Source organism: Somniosus microcephalus, chromosome 21, assembly GCF_052327205.1.
Source record: "Somniosus microcephalus isolate GS21.2 chromosome 21, FLI_Smic_1.0, whole genome shotgun sequence".
Lineage (NCBI taxonomy): Eukaryota > Metazoa > Chordata > Chondrichthyes > Squaliformes > Somniosidae > Somniosus > Somniosus microcephalus.
The window spans coordinates 73,501,888-73,514,778 of NC_141007.1; the positions used below are offsets into that span (position 1 = coordinate 73,501,888).

Consider the following 12,891-nt stretch of genomic DNA (forward strand, 5'->3'; position numbering starts at 1 on the left):
AGTTGCATATCCAAGTTTGCAGATGACAGTAAGTTAGGAGGGACAGTAGCAAGTGCAGCTGGGAGCATGAAGTTGCAAAGGGACATAGAAAAATTAAGTGAATGGGAAAAACTGTAACAAATGGAGTCCAATGTGGGCAACTGTTGAGTTTATCCACTTTGGATCCAAGAAAGATAAATTGGAGTATTTTCTCAATAGTGAGAAACTAAGAACTGTGAGAGATGCTGTTGGTGAGTGAATTTTCAGCACAGAGTTAGGTGTCTAGAATTTGCAAGTCTTTTCTGCAAATTCGGAAACCACTCTCACCTCATTACTACTACCTATCACACCATTGACAGATTGGTCCTTTGATCTCTACTTGACATGCCATCTATTACATCAGCATGGGTGCCATTTATACTGTCTCTCCTTGGTCCTCAGAATCAGACCATGATGAGCCCCAACACCAGCAGCAGCAGGCACATCAGCAGCAGCAAAAACACCACCACTACCAACCTTCTCCTCAACAACCTGATGCTCCACATGACAGGGGGCATCAGCGCAGGGCTGCACCATGCTGTAGGCAATACCCCCATCACAGGGTACACAGGCAAAGGATGAGCTTCCTCAAGGTAACTAAGCAGCAGTGCCAAAGGAGGCTTAGGCTATCGCGCCAGGTCGTCATGAACATTTGCAGCTTCCTGAAGCAAGGCCTGCAGCCCAGAGCACCTGGTAGACACGCCTTACCAGTGGCTGTCAAAGTCACCAGTGCCCTCAAGTTCTTCGCCTCAGACTCCTTCCAGGGATCTGCAGCAGACATTTGCGGCATCTCACAGTCAGCCGCCCACAGATGCATCAAACAGGTCACCTGTTCAGTGATGCCCTGTTCAACAAGTCAGCCAATTACATCATCTTTGCCACTGATGACGCCAATGTTACTGAGCAGACGCTGGGCTTTGCGGCTCTGGCTGGCTTCCCACGGGTGCAGGGTGTCATCGGCTGCACACATGCGACCATAACGGCACCCCATCATCACCTAGGAGTCTTTGTCAACTGCAAGGGCTTCCACTCCCTCAATGTGCAGCTCGTCTGCAACCATAAGAAGATCATCATACATGTGTGCGCCAAATTCCCTGGCAGCTGCCATGAGCCGGAAGATGTAGGAGGGGTTCTAAATGAATTTTTTGCATCTGTTTTCACTATGGAGGAGGACGATGTAGACATAGAAATAGGGCGGGGGGACTGTGATATGCTCGAACATATTAACATCGAGAGGGAGGCGGTATTGGCGGTTTTAGCAGGCCTAAAAATGGATAAATCCCCAGGCCCGGATGAAATGTATCCCAGGCTGCTGTGTGAGGCAAAGGAAGAGATTGCGGGGGCTCTAACACATATATTCAGGACCTCTCTGGCCACAGGGGATGTGCCAGAGGACTGGAGAACCGCTAATGTAGTACCATTATTCAAGAAGGGAAGTAGGGAAAAACCGGGGAACTACAGGCCAGTGAGCCTAACATCAGTGGTAGGAAAATTATTGGAAAAAATTCTGAGGGACAAAATTAGTCTCCACTTGGAGAGACAAGGATTAATCAGGGATAGTCAACATGGCTTTGTCAAGGGAAGATCATGTCTGACTAATTTGATTGAATTTTTTGAGGGGGTGACTAGGTGTGTGGATGAGGGTAACGCAGTGGATGTGGTATACATGGATTTCAGTAAGGCCTTCGATAAAGTCCCGCACAGGAGACTGGTCAAGAAGGTAAGAGCCCATGGAATCCAGGGTGCCTTGGCACATTGGATACAAAACTGGCTTAGTGGCAGAAGGCAGAGGGTGATGGTCGAAGGTTGTTTTTGTGACTGGAAGCCTGTGGTCAGTGGGGTGCCACAGGGATCGGTGCTGGGTCCCTTGCTGTTTGTGGTCTACATTAATGACTTGGATATGAATGTAAAAGGTATGATCAGTAAGTTCGCGGATGATACAAAAATTGGTAGGGTGGTAAATAGCGAGGAGGGTAGCCTCAGTCTGCAGGATGATATAGATGGGTTGGTCAGATGGGCGGAACAGTGGCAAATGGAATTTAACCCGGAAAAGTGCGAGGTGATGCACTTTGGGGGGACTAACAAGGCAAGGGAATACACAATGAATGGTAAGACCCTAGGCAAGACGGAGGGGCAGAGGGATCTGGGTGTGCAAGTACACAGATCCCTGAAGGCGGCGGAACAGGTGGATAAGGTGGTAAAAAAGGCATATGGGATACTTGCCTTCATTAGCCGAGGCATAGAATATAAGAGCAAGGAGGTTATGATGGAGCTGTATAAAACACTGGTTAGGCCACAGCTGGAATACTGTGTGCAGTTCTGGTCGCCACACTACAGGAAGGATGTGATCGCTTTGGAGAGGGTGCAGAGGAGATTCACCAGGATGTTACCAGGGCTGGAGCACTTCAGCTATGAAGAAAGACTGGGCAGATTGGGTTTGTTTTCCTTGGAGCAGAGGAGGCTGAGGGGGGACATGATTGAGGTGTACAAAATTATGGGGGGCATAGATAGGATGGATACTGAGGAGCTTTTTCCCTTAGTAGAATAGTCAATAACTAGGGGGCATAGATTCAAGGTAAAGGGCGGGAGGTTTAGAGGGGATTTGAGAAAGAACTTTTTCACCCAGAGGGTGGTTGGAGTCTGGAACTCACTGCCTGAAAGGGTTGTGGAGGCAGGAACCCTCACAACATTTAAGAAGCATTTGGATGAGCACTTGAAATGCCATAACATACAAGGCTACGGACCAAATGCTGGAATATGGGATTAGATTAGACAGGGCTTGATGGCCGGCACGGACACGATGGGCCGAAGGGCCTCTATCCGTGCTGTATAACTCTATGACTCTATGACTCTTTCGTCATGCACCAGTCCACCCTCCCTCAGCTCTTCACACCTTCAAACAGACGTTCTGGCTGGCTGCTTGGAGGCAAGGGGTATCCACTGAAGATGTGGCTCATGACACCCTTGAGGAGGCCAAGTACTGAGGCCCAGGAGAGATATAATGAAAGCCATAATTCCACCAGATGTGTCATAGATCAGACAATAGACATGCTGAAAATGCGCTTCAGATGCCTTGACAGGTCTGGAGCAGATCTTCAGTACGCACCAGCCAGGGTCTCCAGAATCGTCGTCGTCTGATGCGCACTGCACAACAGAGCACAGGAGCGAGGATTAGCGCTGCATGAGGAGCAAGGCTCTGAGTGCACACCCTCATCCTAATACAATCATACCAACTGACAACACACAAGGAGGCCACTTTGCATTGGCACCACACTCCCTTATAGTCACCCTCTAAAGATGTAACCCGTACATTCCTTACACTCATGCCATCACTCTCACTCAAACATCTCTTCTTTCCCTCCTTGCAGGAAAAGAGAGCCCACAATAAGAGGGAGAGGGAGAGAACTGGAGGTGGCCCTCCATCATTCGCCACGTTGACTCCAGCAGAGGAGGTCGCCCTGGAGCTCTCAGGATTTGCAAACCAGTTGCTAATCAGCTACTTATAACAAGAGGTAAGCAGGCAATGGAAATTTTATGGGTAGAATTAAAAAATAGAAAGGATTTAAGACTGAGTAGGAGTTTTGTATTGGCCCCCTGGTAGCAGCTGTAAAATGCAGAGATTAGACAAGCATGTAGCAAAGGCAGAGTGGTTTTAATGAGGGATTTTAACTTCTATATAGATTGGAATAAGCAGATGAGCTCATGTCAGAAAGGTAGCGAATTTCTTGTGTGTGTTCAGGTCAGTTTTCTACAATAATATGTTCTATAACCAACAAGGGGGCAGGCCATATTAGATTTAATAATGAGTAATGAGCCAGATTTAGTTAACAGCCTAATTGTGAACATTTATCTAATACCGATCATAATATGATCGAGTTCAACGTTGTGTTTGAAAGGGAGAAACTTGAAACAGCTACTAAGATTCTAGATTTAGGTAAGGCCGACTTCAATGGGATGAGACAGAGACTGTCCATAGTAAACTGGACAAATCTGTTCATGTGTAAAACATCAGAAGATCAGTGGGAGGTGTTCAAAAAATAATTTAAGGTGATACAGAACCAGTTTATATACCTGTAAGGGGCAAGAGCTCTATCTGCCAAAAAAAAAGCCATGGATGACTAAAGAGGTAAGAGGCAACATAAAACTAAAAGAAAAAGCATACAAGAATGCAAAAAATAGCACAAGCGAATGCGTGAGATCCAAAGAACAGCAAAGGATGACAAAACAGATAGCAAGAGCTACAAAAAGGGAATATGAAAAGAAACATGCAAGGAATATCAAAATCAAGACAAAAAACTTTTACAATTATATTAGGAAAAAGAGGGTGGTTAAGGATATACTGGCCTTCGAGGGAGTGCAGCATTAGATTTACTAGAATGATACCTGGACTCCAAGGGTTAAATTACAAGAAGTGATTACACAATCTAGGGTTGTATTCCCTAGAATTTAGAAGGCATGGGTTAATTTGATAGAAGTTTTCAACATATTAAAAGGGAACTGATAGGGTATGGCTGTCGGGACAGGCTGGCTGTCAGGCAGACATCTGGAGAAAACATTTAAAACACGTCCTGCAGTTAAAATCTGCGGGACATTCGGGAAACCCGTATTTCCTGTCCATAACTCCTGCCGCACCCCCCACCCCAATCAAAACGCATAAAAATCGGCACATATCGGGGCCATTGTGTAAGTAACCACACAGGAAACCACACCTGCAAAGGAATGATTGGTGATCATATATCAGTTTATCCAAAATAATAATTTGAGATGTTAAAGGCCTATGAAATTTATTTGTTAATGAAAGCCCAAAAGAAAATATATATTTTTTAATGTAAAAACTTAACTTCCTGGGCCTCTTCTGGTCCTATTCCTGCTTACTGCTAGGTATCTCTGGCGGATTTGGCACTCAACATGTGCGACCCAGGGTTAAAATCACATCAGGGTCCTAATTGTGTCATTGGACCCCAACCGTTGCATATTAATTAGGCCCTTGCCTGCCCGTGGTGAGCTCCTCCTGACACCCGGGATTTAAAATGTCGGTGGACAGGGATGTGAGTACTCTGCCCCTATTTTAACTTGCGCCCACCCATTCCCGTTAATCATTGGGGGAGGTGGGCGGTGGTGGTTAACAGGGCTTGCTTTTTTCATTCGGATTGGAGGTTATCAGTATCAACCAACCAGATCAATAATTTTCTGGCTCATATGTTCTAAGACTTTAAAAACAGAAAATCTGCAGGCGTTCCAGTGGACTCTCGTTCTAATTTTGGTACGAGTCTACTAAAAGGTCACAAACTCAACTGGGATTCAGATACAGGTCCTGACCTTGTGCCATTGTTTCTCACATGGTCTTGTGGGGCAGAATTTCCGCCCACCCCTATAAGGCCATCAACATAAGGGGGGGGGGGCGGCGGGCAGGGTTAGTCAGGAGTTCTTGTGCTCAGTCCTCTTTCAGAACCCGACGTACAGTTGGTACACGTCGACTTCACCAGGTGTACCTAGTTGACAATGGTGATGTGAGGCCCACTAGGATCTGAGCCCCAATCCCCAAAGAAGATAAGTGGCTGACAATTTTTGTTTATTTTTAACCAGGATCTCCCTCTCCCAGGAGACTGCTGGGAGCACCAAAACATTTGTACTGGGGGGAACCCACCACCCAGTATACAGACTTCCACTGGACTTCACGGCCACTTTGGCAGGGGGACAGCACCCCAGATGCACTTCCAGAACTACCAAAGATACGGAAGCAAATAAATTTCATACCTTCAGCACTCAGCTCCCACTCCAATAATTTTTAAACTCATCACTGCTGCAAACTACATTTTTGTGTACTTCAGATTTTTTTTCTTTCTGCGGTAAAAGTGATCAATGTTGGGTATGTCTGCAGCTTAAATTATAACTACGTCCCATTGCCCTTTTGCTCTAATTCCTGGTCTTCATTAATCCTATGACTTGCATTCATGATCTGTGAGCTTTTTTGAAGTTATTGGTCAGTTTTCTATATTGGCATGAATGAGTAAATTTCCCCAAGGTGTCTGTGGGCCTTGAGGGGTGATGAAGCATCCTGGGTCGCCATGGCCTGATGGCACCTGTCAAGGTCCCACTGTGGAACTGTGGACATCTTAGATGGGGCTGGGCTCATCCTGTGGTTTATCTCAGGTATGGTCAACTGGCTTAGCTCCAGTGGTATATGGAAAGGGTTGAATGATGAATTAACATTATGTCCTACAATTGCTAGTTCTGGGGGAAAAATTATGATTAAGCTCCCCTGACAGTTCAGTTGGCAAATTAACCACCTGAAGTGGTATTGCGGCATATAAACTAGAAGTTGCTAGACTCAATCCATGGTTTGTACTGTTAGCAGATCTCAACCAGGGGGATTATAATTAGCCTCAGCACCTCATGGTTGGGAAGGGGAGAATCAGCCTGCTCCTAATCGCTATACAGTGACGCCTGTTGGAAAGTGCTGCTAATAGATATAGGCATGAAAAATGTGGGTCACTAGCCTCTTACCAATCAGATAGAGAACCTCTGCACAAAATCTCAGCTAAGAATCAGCAAAATCAGAAGTGTTCAGCTTCTCATAAATGTCAACTAATCACTAAAACAAGCTCTGGTAATATCACTCTCAATATAATTATGAGTGAGATATAATTATCTTACTGTATCCGGTATTGGGAGGGCTTGTTCGTTTCTGAAGATGAATTTGTGAATGGTGTGTACTATAGGAGCAATTAGAGTAGGATCCAGATTCTCAGTTCCGCCTGTATCAAAGACATCAGAGTTAATAGTGCAATACCACGCGGGGTTCATTATACTATTTCCAGAAAACAAAAGATTGAAATCTATAGCTTTGTGCCAAGGTTTAATCTTTACAAACTGTACAAACTCAGCCACACAAACAGAACATTTGTGTCACCCATTAATATTGGCCCCGGCTGGTTGCCTGTCGGGTGGGATAGCAGCCGAGGAGCAGATGTCAGGTAAGTAGGAGATCACGGGGGGGAGGGGATAAGGATTGTGGGGTTTGGAGATCCAGGGGGGTGGTAGGGGGAGTTGGAGATTGCGGGGGTGGGGTTGTCGGAGATTGCAGGGGGTGGGGGAGGCGCAGATCACGGGGGGGGGGGTGGGGGGGAGGAAGTCAAAGACTCCGATCGCGGGGACTTTAAATAGGTTAGCTTGTGGGGCCGGGGGAAGCACACCTGCTCTTCCTGGCCCACAAGCAGTGCTGTAAATGCACACCTCATGGATACGGCCCATCGTGCCTCTTTTTACCTGCTGGGATTCAGCAGCGAGCGCCTGGAGGGTGGACAAGGACAAACTGCAGAGGGAATGTGGAACGAAGTCACAACTTCTACCCAAGGAACACCGGGGTAATATAATTCTCAACTGTACTTTGTAAACTGCTGCTCAAATACTGCAATGTATTAAGTCTTACTTATATCAAATAAAAGCCACCACTGTTACCAATACAGAGTCCGCTTCAGACAATTGGAAAGAGTCCAAAAGAGCTACAAAGTGACGAGCCACGTAGGAGCTGACTAACAGTTTTTTTTGTGGCATACTTGGTGTAAGTAGTAGGGTCCTTGGACTGAAGTGGCTGATCACCTAATTGTTTCAGGAAGGGAACCTTTGGGAGTGTCAGACATTGCAACCTACCAGTAGTATAAGTGATGGTTCATTAATGATGGCGAACTCAATTGACATTGAGAAAGCCCGTGACAAGAAGTTCGAAAATTTATGTGGGACAGATTTAGGGGGAAAAATTGGGTCGTGCCCCAAAAAAGTTAGCGCCCCGCGCCCAAAACTGAATGGTAGCCCCCCAAGCAGGAGGTGGGGCGCTACTGGAAGTGCTCCCCCTCCCTCTTGGGGCGCTCCTATTGAATATCGCAGCGCTACGTGCAGCAGCGCCACGCACATTGGCACATAGCGCCTCGGTACTACAGGCCTCCCTCCCCTGATTAAAGAGGAGGGGCTGAGCACAGCGCGCACCAGGGCCCTGCTGGACCACCGGGGAGCGGTGTGCTGGCAAAAAAGCCTGGCGCTCAAGAGGAGTGCCGGGCCGACCAATCGCGGCTGGCACCCCGCATGAGGAGGCGAGAGGGGGCAGGTGCTGGCAGGCGGCCCAAAAAAAATGGCTGCCCGGCACCTGCTCTTTAATTTGCGCAGCCCCGCCGCAAACACGGCACCCGACCCTGTCGGACATAGCTAACCTCCTGCTGAATTTCACGGGAGGCATTAGCGGCGCTGCACCCGGACACTAGGTGCTTTGCGCCCGTTAGCACCTCCTCGGGAGATGCAAAGAAACTGAATATTTCCTTCCTAGTGTCGTTTCTGTCAAGTCCAGAAGGGGACTTGTATCAGAAAGCACAGGGTGAATCCAGAGTCATGAACTTTGGTTAGAGTTAAGAAATAATAGACGTGCCATTACACGACTAGGTGTATTCTATAGGCTGCCAACTAGTGGGAAGGATGTAGAGGAGGGAAATTTCAGAGAGGTGCAAGAACTATAAAGTAGTGATAATGGGGGACTTCAACTTTCCTAATAGACTGGGATAGTAATAGTGTAAAGGGCAGAGAGGGGGAAGAATTTCTGAAGTGTGTTCAGGAGAACTTTCTTGATCAGTACGCTTCCGGCCCAACGAGGAAGGAGGCATTGGTGGATCTGGTTCTGGGGAATGAGTTGGGGCAAATGGAGCAAGTGTCAGTAGGGGAACATTTAGGGAACAGTGATCATAGTATCATAAGGTTTAGATTAGCTATGGAAAAGGACAGGGAGCAATCGAGAGTAAAAATACTTAATTGGAGGAAGGCCAATTTCAGTGGGTTGAGAACGGATCTGGCCCGGGAAAATTGGAATCAAAGATTGGCGTGCAAAACTGTAATACAACAATGGGCTGCTTTTAAAAAGGAGGTGGTTCGGGTACAGCCATAGAGTCTTTGGGCTGGATTTTGTCATTGGGGGTGGGTTGGGGTCAGGTAAGATGGTCGGCGGGTCCCGCCCCCGCCTCCGATGTGAGGCGGGACAATTGAGCGATTTTGCCCTAATTGGGCACTTGATTTCCAGCGTGTGGGAACCCCTGGCCCAATGAGTCTTTTGGTCCTGAAACTCGCCTCCGATGACGTCATCTATGCAGCTGCATTTAAGGCCTGCAAGCAGCCTTGGTTCATTTTCTGCCTTACTACTTTGATACTGAGGCTTCTGAGGGATTAGTGGTGCAACCATGGCAAGCTCAAGGCCCAAGTGCGCACCCCGCTTTGATGAGGACTCCCTCCAAGCTCTGGTAGAGGGAGCAAGAGCGCATAAGGAAGTGCTGTTTCCTTCTTCTGGGAGGAAGAAACCTCCCCAGCAGACCAAAGCTGTGTGGCTGCAAGTGGCACAGGAGGTCAGTGCCATCTCAATGTGCAGCAGAACCTGGCTGCAATGCAGAAAGAGGTTTCATGACCTTCTCCACACAGGAAAAGTTAGTATTACATCACCATGACCCTTAATCTGCTCCCCATTGCCTCTCATCCCCACCACTCTTCATTGTAAACCTCCTCCTCTACATCCCACTTGACCCTTACATCCCGCACCCTTAACCATTCCCTCTCTCTGTATGTTCACATTCACTTAACTATTTGACTATGCAGGCCTCACATTCCCCATCACTGTTATGCTATGCCAACAACTTACAACAGGGGCACTTGGTCTTGGGACCTCACTCCATCTTTGTGTCCTTCTAAACATCTATGCTGTGGATTCTCTACACTCACTCCTTCATTCTCACTCAAACTCCACTTGTGTCCCTCATTGCAGGAAAAGAGAGCCCACATTAAGAGAGAAAGGGCGAAGACAGGAGGAGGGCCACCCTCAATAGCCCAGCTCACCAGTGCAGAGGAGGCGGCCCTGGAGATCGTGGGAGTCGAGGAGGATGCGCAAGTGGGGGATGGGCAGACGGGTGCATCAGAGCAAGCTGGTGACAGAATAGTTTTTCATCTCTCTGACATTGCATGAGTGATTGATCTTGATTCTAAACATCTATGCTGGCACAGTGGCAAGGTGGCATAGTGGTTAGCACTGTTGCCTCACAGCGCCAGGGACCCGGGTTCAAATCTGGCCTCGGGCGACTGTCTGTGTGGAGTTTGCACATTCTCCCTGTGTCTGCATGGGTTTCCTCCCACAGTCCAAAGATGTGCGGGTTAGGTTGATTTGGCTATGATAAATTGACCCTTAGTGTTAGGGGATTAAATACGTGGGGTTACGGGGATAGGGTGGGATATGTGTCGGTGCAGGCTCGATGGGCCGAAATGGCCTCTATCTGCACTGTGGGGATTCTGTGATAATGCACTAACAGATTGACTTATGAGCATGTGCACAATTCAATGTGCATGCAACATTTATCTCACATGTCTAACTCTTTCATTTACTACCCCACAGGACCATTGACAGCCCCCCTCCCCACTGTCCAGGTGGGGTCACAAGGGGTCAAATGTTGCAGATGCTGGGGTCTGTATAAAAACAAAAATCAGACGAAAAAACTTTTTTTTTTGCTGGAAATCACAGCAGGTCCGGCCGCATCTGTGTAGCGAGAACAAGCCAACGACGACTCAAGTCTGGATGACCCTGCGTCAGGTGGGGTTACATGTAGCGTGACATGAACCCAAGATCCCAGTTCATACAGACCCCAGCATCTGCAACATTTGACCCCTTGTGACCCCACCTCATTGTTCTTTGCTGGAAATCACAGCAGGTCCGGCCGCATCTGTGTAGCGAGAACAAGCCAACGACGACTCGAGTCTGGATGACCCTGCGTCAGGTGGGATTACATGTAGCGTGACATGAACCCAAGATCCCGGTTCATACAGACCCCAGCATCTGCAACATTTGACCCCTTGTGACCCCACCTCATTGTTCTTTGATGTAATGTTTTCCTGACTGGCCTGTTTGGACACCATTCACACCTTTGATTGCTGTGATTATCTCTCTGCCGAGGTGTGATAAATGGCAGTTAGAAAGATTACCTGTAATCATCTGGCATTATTCTCTGACTATATAAGCTGTGTCTTTATGCATCTCTCCACTTCACCTGATGAAGGAGCAGCGCTCCGAAAGCTTGTGATTTCAAATAAAACTGTTGGACTATAACCTGGTGTTGTGTGACTTCTTACATTTGTCCTTCCTAGTTGGGTCAAGAACATATTGGTCAAGGAAATTCTCCTGAATACATTTCAGAAAGTCCTCCCCCCTCCTTTCCCTTTACCCTAGCATTATCCCAATCGATATTTGGGTAATTAAAGTCCCCCAATATCACCACTCTATAGCTCTTGCATATCTCTGCGATTTCCCTGCAGATTTGCTCCTCTACCTCCCTCTCACTATTTGGAGGCCTGTAGAATACCCCCAATAGTGTGATCATACCCTTTTTGCTCCTCAACTCTAACCAAATAGATTCTGTCCTTGTCCCCTCAAGAACATTCTCCCTTTCCAACACTTCCTTAATCAGCACTACCACCCCACCTCCCTTTTTTCCTTTCCTATCTTTTCTGAACACCTTGTACCCTTGAATATTAAGTGCCCAGTCCTCACCGTTTTTAAGCCACGTTTCCATTATTGCCACAACATCATATTGCCACACAGCTAATTGTGCTTGTAGCTCACCAACCTTATTCACCATTATTTGTGCGTTTACGTACATGCATTCTAAACCCATTTTTGAATTTTTCGTAGTCTTTCTTAGTCTGCTCCCATCTAATATGGTACTACTACCGCCTCTAGTACTATCTTCTCTGGTACTATCCAACACACTCATTCTTTTATGCACCTTATTCCTCTTTTCTACTCCTTTTTGCTGGTGCCCATCCCTCTGCCAAGTTAGTTTAAACTCTCCCCAACAGCACTAACAAATCTCCCCGTGAGAATATTGGTCCCTGCTCTGTTGAGGTGTAACCTGTCTGGTTTGTACAGGTCCCACCTTCCCCAGAAAGTCAAGGTACATTCCCACGAGGGGGAAAGGTAGGGCAACCAAAGTCAGAGATCCCTAGATGACGAAAGAGATAGAGTAAGTTGAAGCAGAAAAAGAGTGCATATGACAGATGTCAGGTTGAGAATACAAGTGAGAATCAAGCTGAATATAGAAAGTTCAGAGGGGAAGTGAAAAAGTAAATAAATAGGGGCAAAGAGAGAGTATGAGAATAGAATGGCAGCTAACATAAAAGAGAATTTAAAAGTCTTCTATATGCGTATAAATAGCAGACGGATAGTAAGAGGAGAGGTGGGGCCAATTAGGGACCAAAAAGGAGACCTACGCATGGAGGCAGAGGGCATGGCTGAGGTACTAAATGAGTACTTTGCATCTGTCTTTACCAAGGAAGAAGATGCTGCCAAAATCATAGTGAAGGAGGAGGTAGTGGAGATGCTGGATGGGATAAAAATGGATAAAGAGGAGGTACTAGAAAAGATGACTATACTTAAAGTAGATAAGTCACCAGCACCGGATGGGATTCATCCTAGGATGCTGAGGGAAGTTAAAGTGGAAATCACGGAGGTACTGGCCATAATCTTCCAATCTTCCTTAGATACAGGAGTGGTGCCAGAGGACTGGAGAATTGCAAATGTTACACCATTGTTCAAAAAAGGAGTAAGGATAAATGCAGCAACTACAGGCCAGTCAGTTTAACCTTGGTAGTGGGGAAGCTTTTAGAAATGATAATCAGGGACAAAATAAACAGTCACTTGGACAAGTGTGGATTAATTAAGGAAAGCCAGCATGGATTTGTTAAAGGCAAATCATGTTTAACTAACTTGATCGAGTTTTTTGATGAGGTAACAGAGAGGGTTGATGAGGACAATGCGGTTGACGTGGTGTACATGGACTTCCAAAAGGCATTTGATAAAAT

At 46.8% G+C, this 12,891-nt stretch overlaps 1 protein-coding gene across 3 annotated transcripts in view; it reads right to left on the bottom strand.

Moving 5' to 3' along the window:
• Positions 1 to 12,891, bottom strand: part of LOC147102962 (sodium-coupled monocarboxylate transporter 1-like) — a 163,276-nt gene that overhangs the window by 2,475 nt on the left and 147,910 nt on the right. For 2 of the 3 annotated variants that reach the window (XM_085963948.1, XM_085963949.1), the window contains one exon: positions 6,676 to 6,776. The exons of the other annotated variant lie outside the window; for it this stretch is intronic. In XM_085963948.1, the coding sequence (XP_085820074.1) occupies positions 6,676 to 6,776 (101 nt within the window). The remainder of the gene's footprint in view (positions 1 to 6,675; positions 6,777 to 12,891) is intronic. 3 annotated transcript variants of the gene reach the window in all.